We start from the raw sequence: 16,938 nt of genomic DNA, 5'->3' as shown, positions 1-16,938 counted from the left end.
GAAAAGATGCCCCAGAACTGTTATTTCATGGGGAATACAAATATTCACTAAAACATGTCAGGAGAGGTGACAGGAGAAGTTGTATTTTTTTGTCACTTATTGGATTGCAATATGGAACACATGAACTCAGTCCTGTTAGATGTAGATTTGCAACAGTTTTTCTCTCTTGACTTCAGTATAGAAAACCCACGCAATTAATTAAAAAAATAATTTGATTTTTATTTCACATACTTTACTGTAACACGTTTTTCCATAGAAGCAGGTGTGAATCTGTACCTAGAACTGCTGCTTTAAAAGAAGAACCACTGAAAAACCACGTTTTAATATATCTCACCATCCGCTGTGTATGCTCGTCGTACCCACCTGTTAATGGCTATAGACACCTTTGAGGGCATTAATTATTTTTTTTACTAAGTCATTTAGTAAGTGTGTTTAGTCTTTATTAAAAAATGTTTTTACATTTGGAGATACAGCTGTTCTGTTTTCTCTATACAGATCATCTGTAGCGCTCGTTTTACACTGAATCTGACAGGGTCATTGGCGGCGGGTCCTGCGTGTCTCTGACAAGCCAGATTCACCTGTAAATGATCACATTTAAGTTCATAACTTAAATGTGATCGATTACAGGTTGATCCTGCATGTCACAGACACGCAGGACCCGCCGACACTGAACCCGTCAAGTTCGTGGGGCATTCGGATTCAGTGTAAAACGAGCGCTACAGCTGATCTGTATAGAGAAAACAGAACAGCTGTATCTCCAAATGTAAACTATTTTTTTTTTTAAACTAATTACAAAGTTACACTAAACACACTGACTAAGCAATTTATTAAAAAACAAACAAATGCGCTATATAGGCTTTAAGGTCATCCATTGACATTACAGTAAAGTTGACAGATCCCATTATTTTTAGCGGAATCTGTTCACAATCTATTGTACATCGGGTCTGTCACATTGGCTATGCTGGGTCTTTTGAAGCCATATAATTTATTTTCCCATTAAGAATAGCTGAATTGGAAGTGACTGGCAGGTGGATGCTTTCTCCATCTTCCATAGAAATTACAATGCATATTAATGAAAGGATCAGGGAGATTACTTTTGCCATCCAGCTCTTCCATGTGTATCGCCAACCTTACCCTGGATATAAGGTGAATGCATACACCGGCCCACAGTGGTCATCTTTTAAGTAAACATCGCAACTCCAACAATGGTTCAACAATGTAAACCAGATTGTTTAAAGGGGTTGTCCAGGATTACAGAAACATGATTGCTTTCTTCCATAAACAGCGCCACACCTGTCCACTGGTTGTGTGTGGTATTGCAGCTTAGCCCCAATTCACTTTAATGGAGCTAAGCTGCAAAATCAGACACATCCCAAAGACCGGTGGAAGAAGGCAGCCATGTTTTTCTTATGATGGACAACCCTTCTAATGATTCTTATGGAAATCAGTGCAGTAATTACAATCTTGTTTCCCAACATACAGATGGATATGAGTCGGAGTCCCCATAAAATCCTAGTATCAAATCTTCCAGCTTCCATAGCTAAAGAAAATCTTTTGGACAAGCTAGAACTGTTTTTTAGCAAAACTAGAAATGGTGGCGGAGAAGTGGAGAGCAGAGAGTTTCTTGCAGATTCTTGGAGTGTCATTCTCACATTTGCAAATGAAGGAGGTATAAACTATGTCTTATAATGAATTCTTATGTTCTGTGCACTGATGTCTCTGTGGAAGGTACATATATCCTGATGCTGCTGCTGCAGAAGCCTGGTAGGTAAGGCCTGATTTACACGAGCGTGTGCGTTTTGCGCGTGCGAAAAACGCTGCGTTTTGCGCGCACAAAAGGCATTTGACAGCTCCGTGTGTCATCCGTGTATGATGCGCGGCTGCGTGATTTTCGCGCAGCCGCCATCATAGAGATGAGGCTAGTCGACGCCCGTCACTGTCCAAGGTGCTGAAAGAGCTAACTGATCAGCAGTAACTCTTTCAGCACCCTCGACAGTGAGTTCCGATCACAATATACACCAACCTGTGAATCAAAAAAAGACGTTCATACTTACCATGAACTTCCTGCTTCTTCCAGTCCGGTCTCCCGGCCGTTGCCTTGGTGACGCGTCCCTCTCTTGTCATCCGGCCCCACCTCCCAGGATGACGCGGCAGTCCATGAGACCGCTGCAGCCTGTAAATGATCATTTGGCAGACCGCTATCTGGAGTGTATGGCCAGCTTTATTCATTTGCTTATCAGACATCAGAAGGGATCAATGCAGAAAATAAAGGACTTGACAATCAGACATGGCCGCAGGCTGCGGGGAAATAAACCCAAAAGGCATGTCTTTATACAAGGGCAGATCACAGAACAAACAGCAGTTTTACGTCTCTCCATGGATTTTGGATGTCTGGGGGTTGCATGTGGTTACACAGACCAATATTAAGTTGGTTGTACACATAAGATCGCTGTGGACTAAACACTAATTCAGCCAACAGTTACTTCTGTCTACAATAAACATGGACGCATGGTTCTACCAAGTGTGCGTGTTTATTTCATTGGGGGAGAGGGGAAGAAGCCACGGCCAAACACCTCTGGCAGTGACTGCGCTCCAGTAGGAACAAACGATCGTGCATGTTATAATCCAGCTTGCCCGATTCCTCCTTCCCAAAAATCTGCCGTAGGAGTTGGCAGGGCCCCACACATGTAAGATCATTGGCTGATCCTGTCAATGTTGGCAGGGTTCAGCCCACTTTTCACATTTGTATGTCCAGCCTCAGCACCAGTGAAAAATAAATCTGGATTATTAGACTATTCTTGATGGGAGTTGTTCCTGTTCCATGCCTGGGTATTTAGTGATAATGGGAATAGACTATCCCCCTATTTGAGATTTCCTTATCACCATGTGCATGCCTGTATTTTAGGGATCATGATAAGCAGACTGCAAACATTCCAATATTTGTATCTGGTGAATTCAATCATTCCAGCCATGCACATATAGATATATATAGATATATATAAGCACTATGATCCGGTGTTGGCTTGTTTGTGTTCAATCCAGCCTCTTATCTCACTTTATTAATAAATTGCAGTTGCTCCACAACTGGTGGAAAAAAAGAAGTTTGATGTACCTTTTGGAGAAAAAGATACTTATCAAGTCTGTGTATCTCCATCGTTAGACGGCAACATTACTAAATACCAGGTAAGCCAATGGGGGCCGCACTCAAAGTTACGCTCCAGAAATGATAGTTCTTTATATATCATTATTAGATCATATGCACAAAGAATTAGATAACAAATTACACTCGCCTGCTTCCCAACTCAACTAAAGGTGCATTTTATTTTAGGAGAGCAGGGTGGATAAGTGGCTGACAGACACCATGGCGACGCTTCTCTCCATAGGGAAATAATGCCGATTAAAATCAAACCCGTCAGATTCTGGTTTCCTCTGAAGGCAAACCCTGTTTAAATCCATTGAAGGGGACCCCTGTTCAGGACCCTCATTTATTAAATGCGACAGAGAGCTTCTCTATTGCTCTGAAGGACTCAACATGTCTATGCATTACACAGTCAGCCCATCATTTCATAGGGCACGGTGTAATGCTTCATTTTCCCCTGTGGTGGCACAGCAGGGAAATATAACTTGCTGCAAGGTTTCCCCCCAGATTACAGATGATTTCTGGGACACCCTGTGATCATTTTATCATCAAGGTGTTGTCCAAAGCAGACAATTCCTTTTAAAGGGGTTTTCCCAACATACAGCACTTTTTTTTTAAGCCTCCCCAATCCTCACCCATACCACTAAGTACCCCTAAGGCTTCGTTCACATCTGCGCCAGGGCTCCGTTCCAACGTTCCGTCTGAGCTTTCCGTCGGAACGGAGCCGTGACAGACACAAACGGAAACCATAGGTTGTCCAAGGGTTCCGTCATTTTGAATCACGGAATCAATAGCGTAGTCGACTGCACTATTGATTCTGTCAAAACGACTGAACCCCTGCACAACGGAGACAAACAGAAACCATTGGCACTGCATCAGTCACCATTGAAATCAATGGTGATGGAAACGGTTGATGGAAACCTATGTTTTCAGTTTAGGTCTGTCAGGGCTCCGTTCCGACGGAAAGCTCAGATGGAATGTTTGAACGTAGTCCTGACGCAGATGTGAACGAAGCCTAATATAATATGTATTCAGAAACGTCTTTTGTCTGATCATGCGTTTTATCTCCCCTTATCTTTTTGGAAGGCAGAAAGGAAAATGTGTGCTCCCCCGAGCCCCCCACATCACCTGTGCTCTCCTGTACCCGCTCCCATTTTCAACTCACTTGTTTGTAATATTGTGGCAACTGCAGCATTGCAGGGAATTTCATCATTGGCAGTTCATGTGGCATCTGACTGGCCCTTGCTCGGCAAGTGATTTGCAGGGCCGAGCGGCACTGATGGTCAGTACTAGGCAGGTCTAAACTCAGGACTCTACTGCGCAGATTCGCCCTGTGCATTCGGGACAGTGCCTCAGAGATCAGCAGCAATAGAATAAATTTGTTCACGCTTGTCCTGCCTGAATGTGGACTACAGGAGGATATTGCTAATGCCAATAAACTCAGAGCAATGGTAGGATGATGGCTACTTCCGGGGCCTTTTATAAATCAACGCTACACATTTGCTAATAAGTTCAAATGACAGATGATTTATTCACTGCGTTCTGTGAGATAAGACATGATTATAATAGTGGGAAACCCCTTTAATGTGTATGACATGTCCCTGTCTCTACTGCAACATGCAGGAAGAACCTCTCACAGGCCTCCCCTCTGACAGTTCTGGGGAAGGAATGCTTCGGCATATTGCAGTAGAACCCAAACACTTATATTATAATAAAAAGTGCCCATCACTATTTCTCCATAAAAAGTCTACTTATAAAATAATTTATTCTGATATTCAGCAAAGAATGCTGGCAGAAACTCTATGATCCTCCATTGTACTGCTCCTATTAAATGCACAGCATGAAGACAGCGGGACTATCCGCTAGAGACGTGGCATGTCCCTCCCGTACCACAGGGTCTATGGTAATCCTATTTACTCTTTTTCCTCTTACATGCAGATGAAGCGTTTGCTGTGTAACCGGACAGTCTTGATCACCGGGATCCCTGATATCAAGGATGAAGAAACGATGAAGGATCTTTTGGAGATCCACTTTCAGAAAGCCTCAAATGATGGAGGAGAGGTGCAAGAACTTTTATATTGCCCAGAAGGGAAGAACACTGTAGCTCTGTTCGAAGATGATGAAGACGACCAGCCACAAAAAGAGTGATTCACTGGAAAAAATATATATATATCGGAGCCGTGTTATAATTCAGTGTGTTGGATAGATCAGAATTCATGAATCTGTACTTGGTTTGGGATCTTACTTACATACATTTCATTGATTTTTACATAGGGTCATAATGCAAAATGTGTGTCTGCATATGGTTAATCATGGTGAAGCATGGGAGGGGTTAATAATATAAACATGGTGGGTGAATGAATGTACGCAACAGATAACAAAATAGTATTTTTTTAAAAAATATTCTAGACGTGTACAGTTGGTCTATCGGGTGTGCCCAGAGACACCCTAAAGCTTCTTCACGTTGGCAGTGTAGCCCGAGGGCAGCGGCAGCTCGTACGCCCTTCTGAAGTGTTGTAGCTACACCCCTAGTCCAAACCAGTCTATAGCTCCGTAAACATGCATGTAAAAGGCTCACGTATGGTTTTGTGTGTACATTGCCTTCCCGGCCACAATGAGCTCCATGAGTGTTATTAGTGAACCGAGTGTCAGAAATGTTGCTGCTGCTGCAAGTGACTGACTTCAACTTTGGTGCAACTTGGCACAGATACACAAATGTCCCAGCCCTCGATTATGAAGATCATCAGGTAAGGTAATGTGACCCGTCTGTGGCCTGGATCACCGCTGTAGTGTAGCTGTGCCCTCAAGATCCATTCCTCAAAGACGTTCTATACCTCCAAGTCAAATCATTGAAAGCGTAGGTTTATCCTCGCTGATGTCTGTCACATGATGTTAAAAATCCTTCCAGATGTTTTGCAGTTGCTCCTTAGCGCCAAACTATAACCTGTCAGCGTTTACTCTTTCATGGCCTAAAATAAAGCCACTATATTTTCTGTTTGTCGGCATAATAAAAATTAATAAAGAAAATACACATTTTCTTGGTTGTTTTACTTCACTATCCCTTGTCTGACATAAACATTACCGCCAGGGCCATATAGACTGTTAGTGCATCTCCATCTCGTATGTATATAGTGTTTGTGCACGCGGGTAAACCAGCTGAATGCAAATCATTTTTGATTAACGGGAACCCATCAGGTGATGTATGCAGGGCTGACTGAGAGCCCCATGTGATAGAGGGAGAGAAGTGGAGCCCAGTCATATATGTTTATATGATTTGAAGCAGGATTTCTGAATAAAAAGCAGAGTAATCTTGACCGGACTCATAGGAGAGACTGTAAGAGTCCTGCTTACCCCGGGTTTCCGGCATGGTGTCCGTTATTTAACCGGGAAAAATGTTTGACAGAATCTGCATCTGCTCTTAAGGGAGCCTTCAATGCAGATGTGAACTCAGCCTAAGATGGCTGCTGAGCCGGTCTACATTTTGAGAACTGTATTGGGACCCCCACCAATACTCAGAATAAAGAAGCCGCAGAACTGCCTACTTGCTCCTGGACAGCCAATGCCAAGATCACTGCTATTTGAGTGAAGTAAAAAACTAAATATCACTCTTGGTCTATATAGTAGTTAAAGTCGGCCTCTCATAGGACAGCAGAACATAGATCTCCGGCACTGACCCACTCTCATAGGAAGCAATAAGCTGAATTGACCTCGGTCCTTTTGTTTTTTTGATCGGTGGAGGTCCCAGAGATCTGACCCCCATTGATCATATTGTTATGGCATATCCTATTGATATGCCATACATAATATGGGAAATACTCCTTTAATCAGTGCATCAAATGCAGGGAAGCGCTGTCCGTGAGGTAAGAAGTTTGCCTCAAGTGAAACCCTTATGTGACTACAAGGAGGTGCTGCAATTTGCCAGATCAACTGTGCCAGAGACTGGCGAATTTAGAGGAATAGACATGCAGCCGCTGTGACTTCCTGGCTGCTTTACAGTGGAGATGGGAACAAAGTAGGAGTGTGTACAGGTGATTGGATTGCGCTTTACAGCCGAGTGCACAGTAAATCCCTGAGCAGCTCTGTTAAAACAGCATTGCTGCTAATATTACCTAGCCTGACACATACCCTATAATCTACAGAGTACAAGCAAATGTAGACAGCTGTCACAAGTGTGTCCGCCAGCCCCCCAGCACTGACTGATGACACAGTAAAGTCCATAACATTTGATTTCTGCTTTGAACCCGTTCCTAACCGCCCACTGTCTTTTGACGGCAGGTGGTGCTGGTCCGGAATCTACAGCGACACCTTCTGGTGTCGCTCTAGAAAAGGCTTTTTAGCGCTCATTCACAAAGCAGGAGCTGTTACTAAAGCTTTATTCAGACGAACGCCTGCAAAATGGGCCGTGAAAAACTGCAGTTTTTCACCCGTGTGGGACCAGTTTTTATGGATCCCTCATAGACTTGGGTTTATTGAGGGATCCGTGAAAACGAACAAAAATAGGACATGTCCTATTTTTTCATGGGCCCGTCACCTGGTCCATTAAAACAACGGCCGTGTGAATAGCCCCATAGAAAAACATGCAGCCGTGTGACGGCCGTTAAATAAAATGGACTATTACACGTTCGTCTGCTCCTGTACTTAGAGAAGCCTGCTGAACACATAAAACAAGGCCTCATACAGCCACCGCAATGGGGGGGAAAAAAAAAAAGTTATGGCTGCTGAAAGGCAAAGAGGCAAAAACAAACAAAATTTAGCTAGTCATTTAAGGCCTTTTCAGACCTGGTCATTAAAGGGAATGTGTCGCAAATTAAACCTTTTTTTTCAACTGTCGTTACTTATTTCTATTATATTTTTTACGTTTGGTGGAAAGTATTACAAATTAAATAATAATTTGACATGTTTTCCAATGTTGGCCACCAGGGGGAGCACTTCCCAGAATTACAGCAAGGTGAATAAGGCAAAGCAACCTGACTCACAGCTGCCGTAAATGTGGGAGGGAATCTCACCCCCCCCTCTCACAAGCCAGGTAAAGGTGTCTTCAAATTGCTAAGCAGTGTCTGGCAGCCATATTGGGTGTGATTCTGCAGCTGGAAGAAGTTCTAGGACACATCAAAAGGCTAAGTGTATGTTCACACGCTTACTAAACAAAGGGAAAACCGATCCTGATTTTCAGCCATTTTTTAATCAAACTCGTGTTTTTTAACGGCCGTTTTTGGAGCTGTTTTTCTATAAAGTCAATGAAAAACGGCTCCAAAAACGTCCCAAGAAGTGATGTGCACTTAATTTTGATCGGGCGTCTTTTTACGTGCCGTTTTTGGAAAACTACCACGTAAAAAACGCCCTGTTGGAACAGAACGCCGTATTTCCCATTAAAACCAATGGGCAGATGCTTGTAGGCGTTCTGCTTCCGATTTTTCAGCTGAAAACATTGTGTGTGAACATACCCTTAGGGCATGGCCACACGTGGCGGATTTCCTCCGCAACTGTCCGCATCAATGCCGCACCTAATCCGGGTTGCGGATTACGGCTGCGGATCTGCCCAAAATGTGCAGTAAATTGATGCAGACTAGCTGCTGCGGACTGCGGGAAAAGTGCTTCCCTTCTCCCTATCAGTGCAGGATAGAGAGAAGGGACAGCACTTTCCCTAGTGAAAGTAAACGAATTTCATACTTACCGGCCGTTGTCTTGGTGACGCGTCCCTCTTTCGGCATCCAGCCCGACCTCCCTGGATGACGCGCCAGTCCATGTGACCGCTGCAGCCTGTGCTTGGCCTGTGATTGGCTGCAGCCGTCACTTAGACTGAAACGTCATCCTGGGAGGCCGGACTGGAGACAGAAGCAGGGAGTTCTCGGTAAGTATGAACTTATATTTTTTTACAGGTTGCTGTATATTGGGATCGGTAGTCACTGTCCCGGGTGCAGAAACAGTTACTGCCGATCGCTTAACTCTTTCAGCACCCTGGACAGTGACTATTTACAGACGTCTCCTAGCAACGCTCCCATCATTACGGGAGCCCCATTGACTTCCTCAGTCTGGCTGTAGACCTAGAAATACATAGGTCCAGCCAGAATGAAGAAATGTCAAGTTAAAAAAGCAAGACGTATCCGCAGCACACATAACATGTGCATGACAGCTGCGGACTTCATTGCGGAAATTAGAATCTCCATTGAAGTCAATGGAGAAATTCCGCCATGAGTCCGCCACTGCTCCGCAACAGACAGAGCATGCTGCGGACACCAAATTCCGCTCCGCAGCCTATGCTCCGCAGCGGAATTTTACGCATCGTCTAAACGAACACTGCTAAATTAAAGTGGAAGTCAATGGAGAAACGGCTCCGCTGCGGATTAACGCTGCGGAGTGTCCGCAGCGGAATTTAAGTGAAATTCCGCCACGTGTGAACCCAGCCTTAGGGTATGTGCACACGCTAACTGTATTTACGTCTGAAATGACGGAGCTGTTTTCAGGAGAAAACAGCTCCGTAATTTTAGACGTAATTGCATGTACTCGCGTTTTGCGAGGCGTCAATTACGGCCGTAATTTGGAGCTGTTCTTCATTGAATTCAATGAAAAACGGCTCAAATTACGTCCCAAGAAGTGTCCTGCATATAATGTATATAAGTGTCCTGCACTTCTTTGCCGAGGCTGTTATTTTACGTGCCGTCTTTTGAAATTACAGGTCGTCGGCACAGTACGTCGGCAAACCCATTCAAAATGAATGGGCAGATGTTTGCCGACGTATTGGAGCCGTCTTTTCAGGCGTAAATTGAGGCGTAAAACGCCTCGTTTACGCCTGAAAATAGGTCGTGTGAACCCAGCCTTAGAATGATGAAAGTGAAGTGAATGACTTTTCAGTTGACCGGTTCACACGCCGTGTATTTGACATGCTTTTTTTTTCACATTTTACGTGCAAAAAAACACATAAAAAACGCTTGATTACACTTGATTTTGCGTGTTTGGGGGATTTGTGTGTGTGTGTGGGGGTGGGGGAGGGGTGCTTGCCGCTTATTCTTCAAAACAGCTGACGGGAAAAGTCTTAAAGGGGTCGTCCAAGAAAACATGGCGCCTGTCCTCAGGTCGTGTGTGGTATTACAGCTCTGTCCTATTCACTTCAATGGAGGTGAACTGCAATACCAGACACAACCTGAGGACAGGTGCGGCGCTGTGTCTCCAATCCGGACACTCCTTCTGTCCTGAGATGACCCGACGGGGGAGGCGGGTGTCAGAGCCACCCACTGCCATCACCGCAGACAGAACCACACAACTACGGCATGAGGGCAGGGCTTGTCTTGAGTGAACTGTCTCTTGTTATGGACAGATTTATAGTCACATGAACCCCGTCTGATGAACCGGTAACCTAGGTCCGATCACATGACAGAGGGGGATCACCAAAAACCCTGTGCACCCTCAGCCCGACCATCCAGCCCTTTCCTGGTTATATCTGCGTCTGGGAAAGCTGGGTGACCACCATTACCCCTCATACTGGAGTGTTTAGGGATGTGACTAACGAACCACTCACACTCCAGTAGGAGGGGTAATGGTGGTCACCCAGCTTTCCCAGACCCCTGAACAATAAATCTCTCTAATTGTGCTGAGACTGAGAGGTTCATTATTCACATTCCCAAACAGTCTCAGCACAACTAGAGATTTATCGTTCAGGGCTTTCCCAGTACTTCATCATGTGTCCTTCATACAAGGGGGGGGGGGGGCCGTCGGGTGGGGGGGCCCGTCGGGGGTCACGAGAGCGGGGGTCTGTGAGATAGAGAGTGGGACATGCAGAGACACACATCTTACCTGCAGTGCAGCTGGTCTTCAAGATGGCGCCTGCTCTCTCCCTGCAAACAGCTGCTCTGCTCTGTGTGACTCTGACCTGCGTCTGCGCAGTACAGAGCCATAGAGCAAAGTCAATGGAACGGCTCCCGTTCATTGACTCCTATGCACTGTAGCTGCCGTATTCCATCTCTGTATGTGTCGTTAATCGACACATACAGAGATGAAAAACAAAATGGCAGCCCCCATAGTGAAGTAAAAAAGTTAGAAAAAAAGAAAAAAGTAAAACACAAACACACATAAATAAAAGATTTTATAATAAAACAATAAATGAAAATTGATATAAAATTTTTTTTTTTCGTGACACTCGTCCTTTAAGGGGTTAACATGATCCGGGTTTTTTTCCACTTAGGGTATGTTCACACGGCCTATTTACGGACGTAATTCGGGCGTTTTTGCCCCGAATTACGTCTGAAAATAGCGCCTCAATAGCGTTGACAAACATCTGCCCATTGAAAGCAATGGGCAGACGTTTGTCTGTTCACACGAGGCGTCATATACGCGCCGCTGTCAAATGACGGCGCGTAAATAGACGCCTGCGTCAAAGAAGTGACCTGTCACTTCTTGGGGCGTAATTGGAGCCGTTATTCATTGACTCCAATGAAAAGCAGCGCCAATTACGTCCGTAATTGACGCGGCGTTCAAGCGCCTGCACATGCCGTTACGGCTGAAATTACGGGGATGTTTTCAGGCTGAAACATCCCCGTAATTTCAGCCGTAACGGACGCCCTCGTGTGAACATCCCCGTAATTTCAGCCGTAACGGACGCCCTCGTGTGAACATACCCTCAGTCTGTACACATTAGCACCATGGCTCACATTAAGCAATGAAAGCTTTCATGGATTCGTTGTTAAAGGACCAGCGTCGCGAAATTTTTTATTTTTATATCAATTTGCTTTTAGTGTTTTATTAAAAAATGGTTTATTTATTTGTGTGTTTGTGTTTTACTTTTTTTTATGTTCTAACTTTTTCTTCCCTATGGGGGCTGCCATTTTTTTTTCATCTCTGTATGTGTCGATTAACGACACATACAGACATGGAATACGGCACATACAGCCCCATAGAGAATGCGAACGGGAGCCGTTCCATTCACTATGGTGTACGCCGCCGTCGGATAAAGGAGGGGGGATTGTTTGAGGACACTAGAGCGAGTGTGTCTTCTAAAATTTTGCAGCATAAAGTAATGTGGTTGCTTTACCACATGCCAATGCTGCAATTTTGGGAATTGCTCCCTCTAGTGACCAGCACAGGGAAATGTTATAAATTAGAATCTAATTTATAATATTTCCTGACTAGTGAAAAAAAAATTAGAACAATGTTTAATCATGTATACACTGTTTAACTAAAAAAAAAAAATTCTAGCGACACATTCCCTTTAAACAGATCCTAATGAATCCTGACTTGATCCCTTTAACTTATAATGGTGTCTGTCAAATTTCTATTGGGTGTTTTTTTCCTTTTTTATTTTATTTTGGGAGCAAGAATAATGCAGCAGTCTACGCAATTCTTTCCGTCAAGCATCAGTGGAAACTCGACAGAACTCAGACGTGCAGCATTGATCAGTGTGGCCTTATGATATGTGACATATACAGTGGTACAGGGCGCGTCACTCATCCCTGCAGAAGGGGGTATCTCAGGGATATCTGTGACCACCCGATATCTTATTATTAATTGTATAGCACTATTATGAAATTACAAGAGCGGTTATTTAGTGACTGTATACTGGTATTATTTGAGCGCTGTGTGTTGGTATTATATGAGCACTGTATACTGGTATTATTTGAGCACTGTGTGTTGGTATTATATGAGCACTGTATACTGGTATTATTTGAGCGCTGTGTGTTGGTATTATATGAGCACTGTATACTGGTATTATTTGAGCGCTGTGTGTTGGTATTATATGAGCACTGTATACTGGTATTATTTGAGCGCTGTGTGTTGGTATTATATGAGCACTGTATACTGGTATTATTTGAGCACTGTATGGTGGTATTCTTTGAGCACTGTATGGTGGTATTCTTTGAGCACTGTATAGTGGTATTCTTTGAGCACTGTATGGTGGTATTATTTGAGCACTGTATAGTGGTATTCTTTGAGCACTGTATGGTGGTACTATTTGAGTGCTGTGTGGTGGTATTCTTTGAGCACTGTATGGTGGTATTATTTGAGCACTGTATGGTAAGCAGACGGTAAGTACAGTAAGCTCTGCAGACCATATAAGTGATTACAGCACATTTATATCTAGTGACTCACAGGTGATGTTTCCTCTGATCACAGTCATCACCTTTTCTTCTCCATCCGGCCCAGACCACTGTGACGACTTATTCCAGTCACGACTCGTCTCTGCAGAATTTGATACAAAGACATGTTGGTTTCTCGCTTTTCCAGCACCCTCCATATTTATACCCCATTCTCTATACAAACTCGTAATTCACAGTGCCCCAGATGGTAATAATGATCCCTCAGTGCTCGACACAATAAAAGTGCCCCCACAGTAATAATACCCCCTTGTATATATCGCCATAGCATCCCGTCGATAGCTCCACACAGCCATCTTCCTTTGTTTATAGTGCCACGCAGCCCCCTTTGTATATAGTGACACACAGTCCCACTTTGTATATAGTGACAACCAGCTCCCCGCCTTGTATATAGTGCCACACAGCTCCCTCCTCCCCTTGTATATAGTGCCACACAGCTCCCTCCCCTTGTATATAGTGCCACACAGCTCCCTCCCCCTTGTATATAGTAACACACAGCTCCCTCCTCCCCTTGTATATAGTGGCACACAGCTCCCCCTCACCTTGTGTATAGTGTCGCAAAGCTCCCTCCCCTTGTGTATAGTGGCACACAGCTCCCTCCCCCTTGTATATAGTGGCACACAGCTCCCTCCTCCCCTTGTATATAGTGGCACACAGCTCCCCCTCCCCTTGTATATAGTGGCACACAGCTCCCTCCCCCTTGTATATAGTGGCACACAGCTCCCTCCCCCTTGTATATAGTGGCACACAGCTCCCTCCCCCTTGTATATAGTGGCACACAGCTCCTTCCCCCTTGTATATAGTGGCACACAGCTCCCCCTCCCCTTGTATATAGTGGCACACAGCTCCCCCTCCCCTTGTATATAGTGGCACACAGCTCCCCCTTGTATATAGTGGCACACAGCTCCCTCCCCCTTGTATATAGTGGCACAAAGCTCCCCCTCCCCCTTGTATATAGTGGCACACAGCTCCCTCCCCCTTGTATATAGTGGCACACAGCTCCCTCCCCCTTGTATATAGTGGCACACAGCTCCCCCTCCCCTTGTATATAGTGGCACACAGCTCCCTCCCCCTTGTATATAGTAACACACAGCTCCCTCCCCCTTGTATATAGTGGCACACAGCTCCCCCTCCCCTTGTATATAGTGGCGCACAGCTCCCCCTCCCCCTTGTATATAGTGGCACACAGCTCCCTCCCCCTTGTATATAGTGGCACACAGCTCCCTCCCCCTTGTATATAGTAACACACAGCTCCCTCCCCCTTGTATATAGTAACACATAGCTCCCTCCCCCCTTGTATATAGTGGCACACAGCTTCCTCCCCCTTGTATATAGTAACACACAGCTCCCTCCCCCTTGTATATAGTAACACACAGCTCCCTCCCCCCTTGTATATAGTGGCACACAGCTCCCCCTCCCCTTGTATATAGTGACACACAGCTCCCTCACCCTTGTATATAGTGGCACACAGCTCCCTCCCTCTTGTATATAGTAACACACAGCTCCCTCCCCCTTGTATATAGTAACACACAGCTCCCTCCCCCTTGTATATAGTAACACACAGCTCCCTCCCCCTTGTATATAGTAACACACAGCTCCCTCACCCTTGTATATAGTAACACACAGCTCCCCCTCCCCCTTGTATATAGTAACACACAGCTCCCTCCCCCTTGTATATAGTAACACACAGCTCCCTCCCCCTTGTATATAGTAACACACAGCTCCCGCTCCCCCTTGTATATAGTAACACACAGCTCCCTCCCCCTTGTATATAGTAACACACAGCTCCCTCCCCCTTGTATATAGTAACACACAGCTCCCTCCCCCTTGTATATAGTAACACACAGCTCCCTCCCCCTTGTATATAGTGGCACACAGCTCCCTCCCCCTTGTATATAGTGGCACACAGCTCCCTCCCCCTTGTATATAGTAACACACAGCTCCCTCACCCTTGTATATAGTGGCACACAGCTCCCCCTCCCCCTTGTATATAGTAACACACAGCTCCCTCCCCCTTGTATATAGTAACACACAGCTCCCTCCCCCTTGTATATAGTGGCACACAGCTCCCTCCCCCTTGTATATAGTGGCACACAGCTCCCTCCCCCTTGTATATAGTAACACACAGCTCCCTCACCCTTGTATATAGTGGCACACAGCTCCCCCTCCCCCTTGTATATAGTAACACACAGCTCCCTCCCCCTTGTATATAGTAACACACAGCTCCCTCCCCCTTGTATATAGTGGCAGACAGCTCCCTCCCCCTTGTATATAGTAACACACAGCTCCATCCCCCTTGTATATAGTAACACACAGCTCCCTCCCCCTTGTATATAGTGGCACACAGCTCCCTCCCCCTTGTATATAGTGGCACACAGCTCCCTCCCCCTTGTATATAGTGGCACACAGCTCCCTCCCCCTTGTATATAGTAACACACAGCTCCCTCCCCCTTGTATATAGTAACACACAGCTCCCTCCCCCTTGTATATAGTAACACACAGCTCCCCCTCCCCCTTGTATATAGTAACACACAGCTCCCCCTCCCCCTTGTATATAGTAACACACAGCTCCCTCCCCCTTGTATATAGTAACACACAGCTCCCTCCCCCTTGTATATAGTAACACACAGCTCCCTCCTCCCCTTGTATATAGTGGCACACAGCTCCCCCTCACCTTGTGTATAGTGTCGCAAAGCTCCCTCCCCTTGTGTATAGTGGCACACAGCTCCCTCCCCCTTGTATATAGTGGCACACAGCTCCCTCCTCCCCTTGTATATAGTGGCACACAGCTCCCCCTCCCCTTGTATATAGTGGCACACAGCTCCCCCTTGTATATAGTGGCACACAGCTCCCTCCCCCTTGTATATAGTGGCACAAAGCTCCCCCTCCCCCTTGTATATAGTGGCACACAGCTCCCTCCCCCTTGTATATAGTGGCACACAGCTCCCTCCCCCTTGTATATAGTGGCACACAGCTCCCCCTCCCCTTGTATATAGTGGCACACAGCTCCCTCCCCCTTGTATATAGTAACACACAGCTCCCTCCCCCTTGTATATAGTGGCACACAGCTCCCCCTCCCCTTGTATATAGTGGCGCACAGCTCCCCCTCCCCCTTGTATATAGTGGCACACAGCTCCCTCCCCCTTGTATATAGTGGCACACAGCTCCCTCCCCCTTGTATATAGTAACACACAGCTCCCTCCCCCTTGTATATAGTAACACACAGCTCCCTCCTCCCCTTGTATATAGTGGCACACAGCTCCCCCTCACCTTGTGTATAGTGTCGCAAAGCTCCCTCCCCTTGTGTATAGTGGCACACAGCTCCCTCCCCCTTGTATATAGTGGCACACAGCTCCCTCCTCCCCTTGTATATAGTGGCACACAGCTCCCCCTCCCCTTGTATATAGTGGCACACAGCTCCCTCCCCCTTGTATATAGTGGCACACAGCTCCCTCCCCCTTGTATATAGTGGCACACAGCTCCCTCCCCCTTGTATATAGTGGCACACAGCTCCTTCCCCCTTGTATATAGTGGCACACAGCTCCCCCTCCCCTTGTATATAGTGGCACACAGCTCCCCCTCCCCTTGTATATAGTGGCACACAGCTCCCCCTTGTATATAGTGGCACACAGCTCCCTCCCCCTTGTATATAGTGGCACAAAGCTCCCCCTCCCCCTTGTATATAGTGGCACACAGCTCCCTCCCCCTTGTATA

At 45.8% G+C, this 16,938-nt stretch overlaps 1 protein-coding gene across 1 annotated transcript in view; it reads left to right on the top strand.

The window, feature by feature from the left end:
• The window catches only part of IFI35 (interferon induced protein 35), a 42,086-nt gene extending 35,920 nt beyond the window's left edge, over positions 1-6,166 (top strand). The window contains exons 9-11 of the mRNA XM_075846280.1: positions 1,483-1,669; positions 3,074-3,183; positions 5,078-6,166. Coding sequence (XP_075702395.1) covers positions 1,483-1,669; positions 3,074-3,183; positions 5,078-5,287 — 507 coding nt within the window. The 3' untranslated portion in view covers positions 5,288-6,166. The remainder of the gene's footprint in view (positions 1-1,482; positions 1,670-3,073; positions 3,184-5,077) is intronic.
• The last annotated feature ends 10,772 nt before the right edge of the window (positions 6,167-16,938 follow it).

The sequence above is a fragment of the Rhinoderma darwinii genome, chromosome 13, assembly GCF_050947455.1.
Source record: "Rhinoderma darwinii isolate aRhiDar2 chromosome 13, aRhiDar2.hap1, whole genome shotgun sequence".
Lineage (NCBI taxonomy): Eukaryota > Metazoa > Chordata > Amphibia > Anura > Rhinodermatidae > Rhinoderma > Rhinoderma darwinii.
Note: the sequence above shows the minus strand (reverse complement) of the source record. Positions and strands in the feature narration are given on the sequence as shown.